The 15,141-nt window shown below is 34.3% G+C and overlaps 1 protein-coding gene across 9 annotated transcripts in view; it reads right to left on the reverse strand.

Moving 5' to 3' along the window:
* Positions 1-15,141, reverse strand: part of LOC149796957 (teneurin-m-like) — a 432,723-nt gene that overhangs the window by 8,793 nt on the left and 408,789 nt on the right. For 8 of the 9 annotated variants that reach the window (XM_089961631.1, XM_089961633.1, XM_089961632.1 and 5 more), the window contains 3 exons: positions 11,190-11,512; positions 7,498-7,797; positions 4,764-6,378 (listed from right to left, as the gene is read on the reverse strand). In XM_089961631.1, coding sequence (XP_089817757.1) covers positions 4,764-6,378; positions 7,498-7,797; positions 11,190-11,512 — 2,238 coding nt within the window. The remainder of the gene's footprint in view (positions 1-4,763; positions 6,379-7,497; positions 7,798-11,189; positions 11,513-15,141) is intronic. The other variant, XM_089961637.1, reaches the window with a different exon arrangement.

The following is a 15,141-nucleotide window of genomic DNA, read 5'->3' on the forward strand; positions in this document are numbered from 1 at the left end:
TCAACAAAGTCTGGAAAGTTTTCTGAGTAAAGGTGGCACTCTACACTTTCGTTTTTTGCATAGGATTAGAATTTTAAAGAAGAAAAATTTCCAAGTGTTTCCTCACTGGTTAAATTGGTTATTTAAAAAAAGACCTTATATATCTTAGGTATTGTTCAAAGAACCTTTAATTCCCTTTATTTTGGTGTATGATTGATGGGTGTAATATGGGTTATAGATTATACAGCTTGGCCTTACTCAAGATGTGCACCTGTCAAAAAACTTCTAGCTCCACTTGGTCATTTTCACTTCCTGAACTTAAAAGGTAAATTGTATAAAAAAAAGGAGTCAATAACTTTTTTTTTACATTTTATAAATTTGGTAATTCATTCATTGCACTTTCAGAAGCTGCTATTGCCTAGTCTGGCAAATTAATTTTCCCTATTTTAATAGCTGCTATGGATAGTGTACTTGTAGACTAATTCTGGCTGATTTTTGGATCACAAGGGAGCAATTATTTTAGTTAGCATTGTGCTTAGATTGTGTACATTTTCCAAAGAAATATCATCCACATTACATTAATGTAGCATAGAGGTGTGGCAACATTCTCTCCATTGTGCATGTTTTAAATGCAAACAACTTCACCTTACATGTGTCACTCTCTCAAAAGTACATGATAACTGGTGAGCACCTGCAAAATCACTTTTGTGTGTGTTTTCTGTCATTCTGAAAGAACTAAAACAGGTTGAATTTGTGAATCAAAATTTGGTTTGAATGATCTTGTCTGTTTATCAGATGATGAGATCAATGATTTTAACGTTAATAGTTTGCACTTATTACAGCACTCCCTCAATAACTCATGCCCTGATAACTCATGAACCTGCTTATAATGTGGGGTCAGGCATTGATCTAATTTTTAAAACTAGAAAATACACCAAAAACTGATCCCGATTTCCTGAAACTGAAAACAGTCACTATCAACATTGGTATCTATATTGCTCATTTTATAATCAAAAAGGGTAGATAGAACCTGGACATTTTAATCAACATTATAAAATTATCAACTTTTAATATTAAGTCATATAATATATTTATGTTCAAACGTCATTCTTAGTATATCGTAATTTAACCACCGATAATCAACGAAATTTTGATCAGTGAGAATGTCACTTACACCTAGTGGATGCAGTACTTTTTAGTTCTTTTAAGTGCAATCACCATAAATGCAATGTGTCCTCTTGTATTTAAATGCAAAATGTGTTCAGCTATGTCCATGAGTGTTTCTCTGCGAACCTAATTTGAGAACACTTACATTTGTTTATTTAATTATTTGCCAAGCAGTATATATATCGAGTCTCCTGTAACTATCATGCCAACAACGTATAAACGCCACCTGTGGGTGCTTTTTCCTAAATTCAATCAAGCCTTAAAAAAATTCTTTCTGGTAGTTAATCAATGGAGACATGAGCACACCTGTCAATGAACTTAAATTTTTTAGCAATTAACACCTAGTCTCCTTAAAATCAGCAATGTGCATCAAAACGATCTTTGCAAAGCCATTGTTTGGAATTGGCAATCTGATACACTGGCCTAGGCTAACTTAGGACCACAGAGTCTACAAATCCCTAATACATACAAATAGTATGATTACAAAGTAATTGACAATTTATAATTTAAATGTTTATTCCTTATTCGTCAAAACTTGCTTCAAATAGTAAATATTCATATTATCATGTTTGTGCTAGAAAATGTGAGGTTGACCCTGACATTAGCTACTTGATGGAAATGACATGTACAGCAGATGAAAGAAACTGTATCCAGGTATGTGTAAGAAGTATGCACTACGGTACATACAAATGCTAAATAATGGTACTGATGTACGCATTGTGGCAAGATCACAGGGAATAGAATCTGCACAACACAGAGCATTAGGAACTGAACATTTAGCCCTTGTCGGTAAATTAGCTCACATTGAGTTACTGTTATTTACCCAGACCACTGATGTTAAATAAAATTTCTCATATCTTGTATTCCTCTCTCAATTCCAATACAAATCTAATCTTGCTTGAATTAATAAATAGTTTGTCCCAGTAGTCAGGCAAATGGATTTGTAAATCCCTGGTATATGCACGACTCGTTTACCAGGTAGTGCCATGTGTACTCATTATATGCAGGGTCCAACTGCAAATGGCATCTACCCAATATGACACCAGGGTCCAACCGCAAACTGCATCTACCCAATATGACACCAGGGTCCAACTGCAAACTGCATCTACCCAATATGACACCAGATCTGGGTCTATGCAATTTGTTTGGACTAATCAGTGGAACAAACAGCATACAGTTGTGTCTGTAATGTCACAATCTAATACATCATGTATAACAACAACTAGTTGTGTCATATTGTAATATCACAATATGAAATACATGTATAACATCTTCCTAGCTGGGTCATAGTATAATGTCACAATCTGAAATACATGTATAACAACATACTAGTTGTGTCATATTGTAATGTCACAATCTGAAATACATGTATAACAACATACTAGTTGTGTCATATTGTAATGTCACAATATGAAATACATGTACATGTATAACAACATACTAGTTGTGTCATACTGTAATGTCACAATCTGAAATACCTGTAAAACAACATACTAGTTGTGTCATAGTATAATGTCACAATCTGAAATGCATGTATAACAACATACTAGTTGTGTCATATTGTGATGTCACAATCTGAAATACATGTATAACAACATACTAGTTGTTTCATATTGTGATGTCACAATCTGAAATACATGTATAACAACATACTAGTTGTGTCATATTGTAATGTCACAATCTGAAATACCTGTATAACAACATACTAGTTGTGTCATATTGTAATGTCACAATCTGAAATACATGTATAACAACATACTAGTTGTGTCATATTGTGATGTCACAATCTGAAATACATGTATAACAACATACTAGTTGTTTCATATTGTGATGTCACAATCTGAAATACATGTATAACAACATACTAGTTGTGTCATATTGTAATGTCACAATCTGAAATACATGTACATGTATAACAACATACTAGTTGTGTCATAGTATAATGTCACAATCTGAAATACATGTATAACAACATACTAGCTGTGTCACAGTATAACATCATACTCTTAAATATCATATATAACATCATACTAGTTGTGTCATAGCCTAATGTCACAATATGAAATATCATATATAACATCATACTAGTTGTGTCATATTGTAATGTCACAATCTGAAATACATGTACATGTATAACAACATACTAGTTGTGTCATAGTATAATGTCACAATCTGAAATACATGTATAACAACATACTAGCTGTGTCACAGTATAACATCATACTCTTAAATATCATATATAACATCATACTAGTTGTGTCATAGCCTAATGTCACAATATGAAATATCATATATAACATCATACTAGTTGTGTCATAGCCTAATGTCACAATATGAAATATCATATATAACATCATACTAGTTATGTCATAGCCTAATGTCATAATATGAAATATCATATATAACATCATACTAGTTGTGTCATAGCCTAATGTCACAATATGAAATATCATATATAACATCATACTAGTTGTGTCATAGCCTAATGTCACAATATGAAATATCATATATAACATCATACTAGTTGTGTCATAGCCTAATGTCACAGCACTGCATCTTATCAATATCTGGCTAAGCCAATGCAGTTTTCATAGAATTATAGTATTTGAGTGTTCACATGATACATAATTAGAATATTACATTTATGCTCATTTCAAATGAAATGAAATTTTTTTGAAATTATATAGCAATACATTTAATACTTCATAATAAGGTTGTCTATGGCAGCGGCCGAGTATACTGCCTTATAGTCAGACTCCCTTATTAGGTACACTATACAGTACTCCCTCATTATAATAATGTCCATGGTAGTCATACTATACTGCCTTATAATGAAGTACCTAATACAGTACTCACTCATTATATTGCCATCCATGCAAACCATACAGTATACTGACTCATAGTGAGACTGTCTTATTATGAAGTACATTATACAACACTCATTATAACGTCTACAGCAGCCAACCATTATATCATCTTACAAGGCCATCTGATAATGAAATACATGATATGGTACTCCCCCATTATACTGCTGTCCATGGAAGCCAGTGTGTACCAAATTGTAGTGAGATAGCTGTATAATGAATACATGATATATATAATTTCACTGCTACTAAAGAAAGAAATGGAGTCCATGACTATACCCATTTTATAACAAAAAGCTTTTTATAAAATGAAGAGCATTATGGTCAGGGAGTACTTATGAATATTTTGTTCGCCAAGGTACACAAAAGATACAATTCATTCAGCACGTTTGATCAATTTCATTTTTTAAATAAGCGCTGTTGTTAGGTCATTTCTATTTGATTTGAAATGCCATCGATACATGCTTATAAGTCAATTCCAATTGCAAACTGCATAGACTCCAATGTACCATTGCATAATGTACCAGAAGATCTGGGTCTGTGCAGTTTGTGCACTTTGTTAGTAGATATTTGAAGAATAGAAAACATATACCATGGTCTGCATGTGCATTATGCTACACAGATCAAGATCTTTGCTGTTTGCAATTTGACTTGACTTATAAGCAAGTATATATGGTAAACTGTACGCATGTCAGATTTTTTCTTCAAGATGCTACTATTACATACTGACTGGCAATATTCTGTGCTACTTACCAGTGGGTGGGTATTTTCTTTTCTGCAGATGCGTGTTAACAAGCTCCTGATGCTGATAAAGATTCATCATGGTTGGATTCTCCACCACGTTATGGATGTTGATCAGAATATCCCGGTAATTTGGACTGATCCAGCGTCCCGTATTTGTGTCATACACTCTGCTTCTAAAGTGAACCATCTGGGTCACAGGGTTATAGATGCCGCCTTGGAATCCAAATGTGAACTCAAAATTTGGGTTGGAGTCCGTCATGATCTGTCCTAGTGGATCATAACCAATCTGTTTGATGATAAGACCATTTTCATCAAACACAACAAGAGGACTTCCCATTGGATCAGTGGCCACATAATGAAGTTTGCCATGTCTTTCAAATCCTATAAGTATTTCATTTTCATTATAGAAATATTGCGTCATCTCGAGATTTGTATGGTTATAAGTGTGGGTGATATGGTCAACGTTAGACACATCAGCATAAAAATATTGCATAATGTTTCCTACTCGGTCTCTCTGTACGACCAATCGACCTCTGCTGTCATAAAAATAGGAATACTTATATGATCCTGATCGAGCTAAAGACAGCAACTGCCCATTAGCATCAAACATAAGATCCTCATCATGTCTCTGTATCAGGAAGCCATCTTGATCAAATTTGTACCATCTCTCATTAAATTTTCTCATGCGATCACCAATGTCGTACTCAAGCTCCAGATTTATTCCATACTGTTTGATCCTAATGATGTTACCATTATTATCATACCCATAACTCCATACAGGGGCGCCATCTTGGATAACCTCAATTAAGTTACTGTCAATGTCATACCTATATTCAAAAGTGGCGGTGTCTGTCTGACCAATGACACGATTCCATCCCAGAATTCTATTCACCTGATCATAATTAAGCTGCATTTTGAAACGAATGTTGTTCTTGAATACGTACTGTACACTTTGAAGTCTTCCATACATATCGTGTTCTTTAATGATGCTGATGTGTTCATCAAAAATTCTTTGTCTATCTGAAAGAGGCCACTGGAAGTTTAATGACTTCATACTTTTCAATTTGCCAGTATTGTCATCGAAAGTGAAGTCCATGTTAAAAGTTATATTCTTTTGTGAAAATACGGATGTCATACGAGTTAGTCTAAAGTTGTTATCATACTCATAACGAAAGGCACCCCCAAGTAATCGATAATCATCAGGGAACCCGACTTCATAAGACTCGATGAGTGACGACTGGTACTCAAATTTTTCTGCACAGTGATAACCACGACTGTACACGTCTGTTGAAGAGATCATGGATATTTCACTGTTGTAATCTATACTAATTTCAGTCTCATCATGAAGTATTCTGATTGGTTGTGACAGGCGATTGTACCGGAAATGAACTTTTCTGTTCTCACTTGGGTAAATAATTTGTAGAATGTGTCCATTTCCATCATAGTCATGGAAGTATGGAAGTGTATAATCGGGCGGCTGATAGCTGAATCTTTGGATCCCAAAGGAGATTGATCGATAAAAACGATGTTTCCCGAGCCCTGGTGTACGAATCATCATCAGGTTGCCCTGATCATCATATTCCAGGTAATACTGAAGACCACTGGGTAGATGGATGTCAGTTGGCTGGAAAACAAGCAACAGTGACATTTAGAGAATATTGCAAAGAGGTCAATTTAGTTGGTCTATTTGAATATTTAAAACGCAGTTTACAATGACCTCATTATTCACATTCCTTTCAGAGAAAAGTAAAAATTGGATGAAGTAGTTTGGGTTATTTAGTCATGAGTAAAGAATAAAGCACTGGGACAGGGAATGTGTAATGGTTGTAGATAAAACCTCAAGTAGGTAATCAAGTTACTGATCGTTTGGTTGTACTGTGAAGATTCTCATTTCTGGTGCAACAATTCTTCAAATTTCTTGTGCATCTGATGCATAAAGTAACTTGACAGCTGAGTAAATAGCTACTGAGCGATAGAATGATGAAAATTCAACTACTGTGGCACCTGTCTTGAGACCACCACTTCAGACAACAAAGAATAGTCTCCTGAGACAGGTGCTCTGTCAGTAGTAGTCTCCATATTATATAACATCTTTTATCACAGGCATGCTTCCAAAATAGTGTTCTTTACTGTACTAAAACAAATGCTTCTATTCATGATATTTGTATGCACTTCAATTTTCTTATTTCAAATATTTATGTTACTAAATTTATGAATGGAGACAAAAAGCTGATGATGAACTTCACTCCAAGAAGTATGAATTAATATTCATGTTTTCCGAGTTCACATTACTATTATTTCAAATAAGGCTGAAATGACACGTGCTTGAATCACACATATCAGCTGATCAATATGTAATTCAGTTAATGATTTAAGATGAAATTTGAATTAAAAAGCTTGAAATGTTAAGCATTTTCTTTTGTCTCTCAGTTTTGAATGGGGATTTTTAACTATTATCTGAAAATTGACAGGTAGACAACAAAATGTGTCATTATCTTAGTAATTCAATCTTTATTGTCAGATCATGTCTCACTGTCAGGATCAGAAAATTGGGATCATGACTCAATGCTTTACCTCTCATAATGATCCAGCTTTTCTAGGTTGTCAAATCTTTGTGATCTGGCTATGAAAATTGAATTACTATGAAAACAATATATGTGAACCAGACTATTCTAACAGGGCTAAACATAATCACTGAGAGCACATTGCTTAGTTGTCAACTGATACAATATACTGGATTTACCTTGTCCCCATATCTGTACTGGTATTTGAATATAGCTCCATTGGCTGTAGTCTTCTCCTTCAAGAGCCCCTTGTCATAAATCTTGCTTTCCTGAAGATCTCCATAACTGAACTGGGTTACCTCCCCTGCTGTGTTGTATGTGATATTTAGTGGATGATGGTTTCTGGCTGGCAGGAAGCTGATTGGTAGACCAGATTCATCATAAACCACTGTAATTATTTCATGCAGATCTTTGTCCAAAATAGTCTCTGTGTGAGTGTCCCGATCATACTCGATTGTCAGAAGATTTTCACCGTTGATCTGAAAATAACAAGCCCTTCATGTTTCCTATTTGACATTCTGGTCATTGCTTCTTCTCAGTGACAAAAAATTACGTAAAATTTTAAACAGTTGTTTATAATATGAGTGAATCTTGTTCTATAATATAAGACATAAAGCAAAGAATAGATTTTTCAACTAACACCCTAGATATGTCAAAACTACACCAGTATGTTGAACAAACTTTAACTGAGGTTTGACACATTCAAGAGACATATGACTCAAAATTTTTATCATAAATCTGGAATGAAAAGTATAAAATAAGAAAAGATCATACATACATACATACATACGTACATACATACAGCTTGTGCAACAAAACTATGAGAATTCAAACCCATCAAAATAAATATACTGTGTGTATGTATTTCACTATGTATGTGTCTATATATATATATATATATATATATATATATATATATATATATATATATATATATACATATACACACACACACACACACATACACACATACATAACAGCTACCTTTTCATCAGCTTATACAAACCAGTGCTTCTTGAGTTTAGTGTTTTTATGATAGCGGTATACTTACAAAGGTGAGACAGGAACGCCTTGCTTATCTGAGTACAAACTTTTAACATAAGATACTTTTATTTGAAACGTTTCAGTGTGAATACAGATGCTGATGAGAAGATACGTAACTCAAAATCTTTAGGATAGCATCATGACATTGCTGATGCTAATGACACTGTAACCATCACAGAAGTGATGCATGTGTCTAGTTATTCGAGGTGAGACAAAAATATTAGCAAACAATAAAGGAAGAATTACCTTTTAATGCCACCATCTTGTTGCATTAAACATGAAGACAAATGTCTACTTAATCTGATCTTTTACCACTGATAAATTAATAAGTTAACAATTAGTATAAAAAGCAAAAATAGCTTTACTGTCATATAGGTATAGAGGTACCACTTTCAAAAACTATTCTCAAGTATCCAAGGTTAGTACATTCAATGAACAACATGACAACATGATTTACGTTTAATGCAGCTTTCAATCTGGAAATACAGCAACACAACTTGACTGTTATTATTTGACAATGTTACAAATTTATGAACTTCAAAAAATATAGTCTAATCTAAGAGTAAATGATTATTAATATTTCAAACATTAAGACTGGTTCTATAGTTTCTGCCTCAGACTGTATACAACATGCAGATGATGGCTATACTCAAAGTTGGTAGGATTACTATAGTGGTGGGTTTTGACTGGAGGCAGTACTATAAGGGTGGATTTTGATTGGTTAGTATCCATTAACACTTCTGAGGCAACACTTTAAATAGCTGCATATTCCTCACTCCACAAGGAGTCAACAATTATGCAGAGTGTTGTGTAAAGCTTGGCAAGAATGACCTGTGTGACTGTCCAATGGAACACTCATGACTACATAGTCCACTCACATAATAGGTGCCATGTACATGATCTTGCATAATGTGGAGGAATTGCCTTGTACACATTATGCATTCTCAATGCATTGATACCTTTTTCTCTGGTGGACTTTGCCCAAATTTTGGTTCTAATAAAAGATGAATGGTAGGTCATTCTTGTCAAACTATATTATCAATATTTTACTGGTATATTACCTGACACTTTGTGTCAACCAATCAAACCACCCTGGAGGTAGTAGACGAGGAAAGCATGTTATCATGGGAGTCACAGTTATATGGGTGTTTCTACGCATAATTACAGAATTCAATGAGCAAAAGCCAGGAGCTGGTAGACTAGTAACATTATATGCTAACGGTAAGATGGGCAAATATCTACATGCATCCATATTTTCTTTCTCAAGTTCACAATTAAATGTTGGTTATCAGCTGAAATTCTGCATTTTTTTAAATGTGAATTTTGACTAATATCAGTTCATCCCTAAACTATCATATGAAAACTTTATTTGCAGATTTATAAAAGAAATATTATTAATGTAATACTTCAAAAGGTAAGTATATACATGATCCTATTTGAAATGTTACTCAGAAGATAAAGTTGTGAAAATGGATCTCCCAGTAAATTACATGAAAAATAGCATATACTTGCTTATAAGATGGGTCCATCTGCAAGCAAAATAGACCCTAATCCACCATCCCACAACATACCAGCAGATTGGGGTCCACATTGTTTTAATTGGCAATCTGCATAAATCAAGATCTGCATGGGCATTATGTGACAGCAGATCTGGGTCCACGGATGAATATGACTTATAAGCTGGTATATACAGTATTTAAGATTGCAATACATTTTGTACCATATATACTTTCTTTCAAGGTGGGTCCAAATGCAAATAACACAGATCCTGATCCACCGCAGCATAATGCAATTGCAGATCAGGGTCTGTATTGTTTGTTCTACTGATTACTCCCAACAAACTGCACAGACCCAGATTTGCCCTCACATTATGCTGTTTGCAGTTGAACTTGTCTTATAAGCAAGTATATATGGTGTTTACTAACACTCACAAGATATTTTTTTTAAAAATCCTAAAAATATTTTTGACTGACATTCATGGTGCTGTCAATTAACGATTCTTCCAGAAAGGATCTGAGGGACCTAATTATTGCGCGTATGTGTGGTTTGGCATTTATGATACATCAAAACTTTAAAGGTTATACATATTGTGCAAATCCAATCCGAGTAAAATATCTTCCCTAGGTCCACACTACAGTAACCATACTGACTAATCCACTGGTAGGACTTGAACCCACACACGTCTGGACATGAGCCCAGCACATGAACCTGTAAACCACTGCAGGTCATTACTTCCTACACAGGTAGATAATCAAATTTTGAAATATGAAAATTAAGAGAAAACAAACATCAACTTCAACACAGAGATACCAGTAATTTGCATGACAGTTCATTGTTTAAATTTCCAGACATTACTATCATTTAGTACACTGCAGGTAAAGGCAATGGCAGGTCAAAGCAATGTCAGAATGCAAAGGTCAGATATGTTAACTACTGTAACAAGCAGCAGCTAAAAGAATATGGCAGCAAGGGGCAGCATATTTTGGCATGTTGTCTTTGCATGGACTAGCTCAAAGCAGATGGTATCACTCCACATGCCACACCACCTCCAAGAAAAAGAGATTGCATTATGTAAATTTTTGTTGAAAAATGGAAGGATTAAAGCATTATACACAAGATCTCATCTTTGACTCTGCTTCTTTGGAAAAATAACAAACAAGTTTTCATTTTCCACAAAACCAACAATCTTGCACACTTTTTAACAGAAAACTAACTTATGATCACTTAAAAAAAAATTTAAATTTTTCCCCCCAAACGTATCAAAACAAGAGTTGAAAGGTTCAAAGACGAGATCTTGTTTGCTATGGAGAAGGAGTAGATGACATACCAAGAGGGCCTTTTCCTTGTATCCTCCGTCATGCGAGTCAAGCATGCTTGCATGCCGGGAAAAGTAGGCTCCTACCCTCATACGACGTCCTGTTTTTTGGACCTGTTTGCCATCCTTAGCACGGCCTTTTCGTCGCAGGTAAAATCTCCATTCAAGTCGATGTACCAACATATTGGGAGCAATTACTTTTCGTTTGAAATGCATTCTGTGTTGATTTTCTAGTAATGGATGACCCCCTGTTTCCAAAGATACAGTTAGGTTGCTAGGAAACACAACAACCACTGCCCCATCAGGTAGATAAGTTACCTTTGTTTCAGCAGCATCTGTAAAAATAAACAAACTGACACATTAGAGAAATAAAATCTAAAGCAAAATGATGTATTTTTCAAAAAATTTCAGTATAATGATTAGAGAAACATTACTCAAAAGAAACAGCTTTATATTGATGTCTATAAAACAACTGATTACTATTTTTATTAAAATCATTAGTGAACTGGCAAAAGCAGTAAAAAAATAAAATAAAAAATAAGCCGTTATAATATTCCAAGATAAAAACTAAGAAAAACTAACTTCAAAATCATGTTGGTAGATGTAAGCATTACTAATAGCAGTTGCATAATTTGGCCAACTCAATGGTGATAAATAAAAAAATAAACTCAAATTAATTAGAACCAGCTTCAAAAACACATATATGACTTTGCAAGACATGTCCATGGAAATGCATGCTCTATCTAGGCAATATACAAGTTTCTGACAATCTTAATAATCAACAGCAGTGACAGCAAAACTTTCATAAAATAATAACAACCGAAGCCAAACTACTCATTCTTCCTATGTATATCTGTTTTAATTAACATAACTTTATTATATATATTCATTCTCATGCATGATGATGAGCCCTGCATCAACTATTTGCTACAGAACAATCATACACAATGCTAGATACTGCCAAACAACAGTTGAAATTATTCTTGACTGAAATTGCTGCCAATGGGAAATTCTATATAAATTGAAAAGTAAAGATTTTGTGCATACAATTATGCAATTCATAATTACAAATAAATCAAAACTAATTTTTTTTTTTTTAAAACTCTGAAGATTGTTGAGAATTTAGAAACAAAATAATGGAACAAAGAAATAAAACTAAATTCAGCAGAATGCTATGTCATGTCCACTCTGCTCAGGCATAATCCAAACAAGAGTCCCTTGAAGACACTGATGCTCTGAAAAGTAGGTGCTAAAATCGACCTGAAACTTGCAGGTGTTCTTGGAACTTACCACAATCTATTTCTTGCTATCACTCAAGTTTATGGATTAAAAGAATCTAAAAAGAAAAATCTAACATGTGCTTATTTCAGTGCAACCATGCTGGGTGAAACAATGCACAGTCCAAAAGGTTAGTGCCATGCACCAAGGGAGCTAACTCTTCTAGCACGATGGGCATATTATGATATTGTTGATGTTTGCTATAGACTAGCTTCAACCTCCAAAATTGACCCCAATAATAATTTTCATGCAGGCAGTAGCAATGCAAATATTTATATCAAGCATGGTATTGATGGCATATTAGGACTGACATGAGGTTTTCTTTAATGTGGAGGAAGTTGGAAAATCTTGAAGACTCCCCTAACCCTAAAGGACTACAAACCTTTTTATATACCTGAACTTGGAAATGAACCTGAGATCACACATGTACAAGCAAGAGCATTAACTGCTGCACTATAGTATTACATATGTTTATATATACTTGAACTAGGAAAGGAACCCTAGATTAGAGATACAAGCAAGATAATTAAATGCTGTATTATCCAGATATATTTGGGATATACTCTTTAAATCTATCAATTAAGAAGGCTAAATACCTTATTAATCCATGGATATAACACACCCAACTGAGAACAGCATATACCCAAGTCTGCAGGCCTTATAATACACCAACAAACTGGGGTCTACATGTTTAAGGAAAATCCCATTAGAACAAACCATTTAGGTCCAAATCTGTCAATGTATTAAACTGGCTGGGTCAATGATGGCTTCTTTATTTTTTAAGAGGCACAAGCATGGTCACATTATGCTGAGTAAGGGTAGATCAAAGTGCCTTTCCTAAGTCATGAGACAGTAGCCAATCCCAGTGGGAATCAAAACTGTACCTTTCTGGTTACAACTCTTATGCCCTAATGGGAGCCAGTACAGTTTCATAGTAGAGATCTGAGTCGGCACTATTCACAATTGGGTGTCTCTGTACACAAACAAATGCTGTAATATGGGTGGATCTAGGAAATGGGGGTGGGTGTCAAAACATGGTGCCAAGATAGCCAAAGCATCGTATCAGCCTGTGACAAGCTTTATCTACCATAAAGCAAACTGAAGGAAAGAGATCAGTCAGAAGAAAATGACAGATTATAAGATATCAGCCATATCTAAACAGTTAAACTGCCTGATGGATTCATGTTTTACAAGGGTCTAAATCTAAAATTCTTACCAAAACACTTTTCTTTCTCTACAAATTTTGCTTGGTAAAATCATCTTGAACTGAACTGCTTATATTGCTGTCTTCTAAAGATGGATATTTTAAATAATGTAGATTGCTTATTTATCTTCATGAAAAAGCAAAATCATTTTTTCTCATCATTCTAAAAGCAGACCTGCCAACCCTGATGAGACAATCTCAGTAGGACAGTTGATGTTTTTTCATAAGTTTGACCAGTTTTTACTAAAGCATAACAAAATATAAACTGCTATTGAAAAGCTGGAAAATGTATTTAAATGTTCGAAACAAGCAGCCATGGTCAGCATGATCATCAACTGAAAAGTTTGTGAAGTACACATAGACCTTATTTATCACTAGTACATTTGCATAAACTTCAGTTCCAAACCCTATTCAACTCAACGGTTTGTTTCTATCTCAACTTGATGTAATGCATGGATTTTTTCTAATTTCACATGATAATGGAAATCCACAGTGAGACATACTCAAACTGACATGTGATGTCCAATGAACGTAATTGTCCATTCCTGCTTTTATTCACAAGAATCTGAATATTCCCTTTTGTTCTTCTGTGCTGATTATTAACATTTTTTAAGAGGCTTAATTTGTGTTTCATCTTCAACATGTATTGCTTGCTGGATGCCATTTAAAAAAATTCTATAATCATCCGTTGAACCATGCAGATGCTTTGCAAGAAAAAATATGTGCAGTTTAAAGTGTCTGAGGTACTGCTGTAAAGTTAGTCTGGTTCCCTGACTCCACTAAATCTAATATCAAAACCCGGATCCCACTCAAACATGGATGAACCAAATATCCTGATTTTTTTTCCTTAGTATTTGCTTATATTCCCTAAGTTCGTATACTAAGGGTAATTTTCGTAAGACTTACGTCAAAATCGTAAGGGTTGGCAGGTCTGCCAAAGTTATTGAAAATATGAATTTCAAAAAAAGTCTTTTCTAGATAAAATTCAAAAGTCTTTTCTAGATAAACAAAGAAACACACTAATGGGCATTAAATAAATGTGCAAAAACATCAAGCAAATTTAGGAAGAATATAGCTGTCAAATGATGAAAGGGTGTGAATGATATGTGATATTTGAAAAGAACATGTGAATAAGATTCCAATCAGCAAGAAGCAAACAGGCTGCAACTAAAGAATCTAAATGACCAGGCTACTCTCATAACAAAGAGAGTCATGATTCCAGAATGATCATGATCACACACACACACATATACTCACCTTTACATACCACATATACCCTCATATAAGTCTGAAATAAATTGCACAGACCCAGATCTGCCATTGCATAATGTACCTGCAGACCTGGATCTATGCCATTTGTTAGAGTCACCAACAGAACAAGCAGCAGACCCTAATCGTCTGGTGCATTATGCAACAGCAAAATCAATTTATGTTGTTTATAGTTGGACTAAACTTATAAGTGACTATACACATTTTCAATTC

The sequence above is a fragment of the Sinohyriopsis cumingii genome, chromosome 6 (assembly GCF_028554795.1).
Source record: "Sinohyriopsis cumingii isolate HCF-2022 chromosome 6, ASM2855479v2, whole genome shotgun sequence".
NCBI classification, from domain to species: domain Eukaryota; kingdom Metazoa; phylum Mollusca; class Bivalvia; order Unionida; family Unionidae; genus Sinohyriopsis; species Sinohyriopsis cumingii.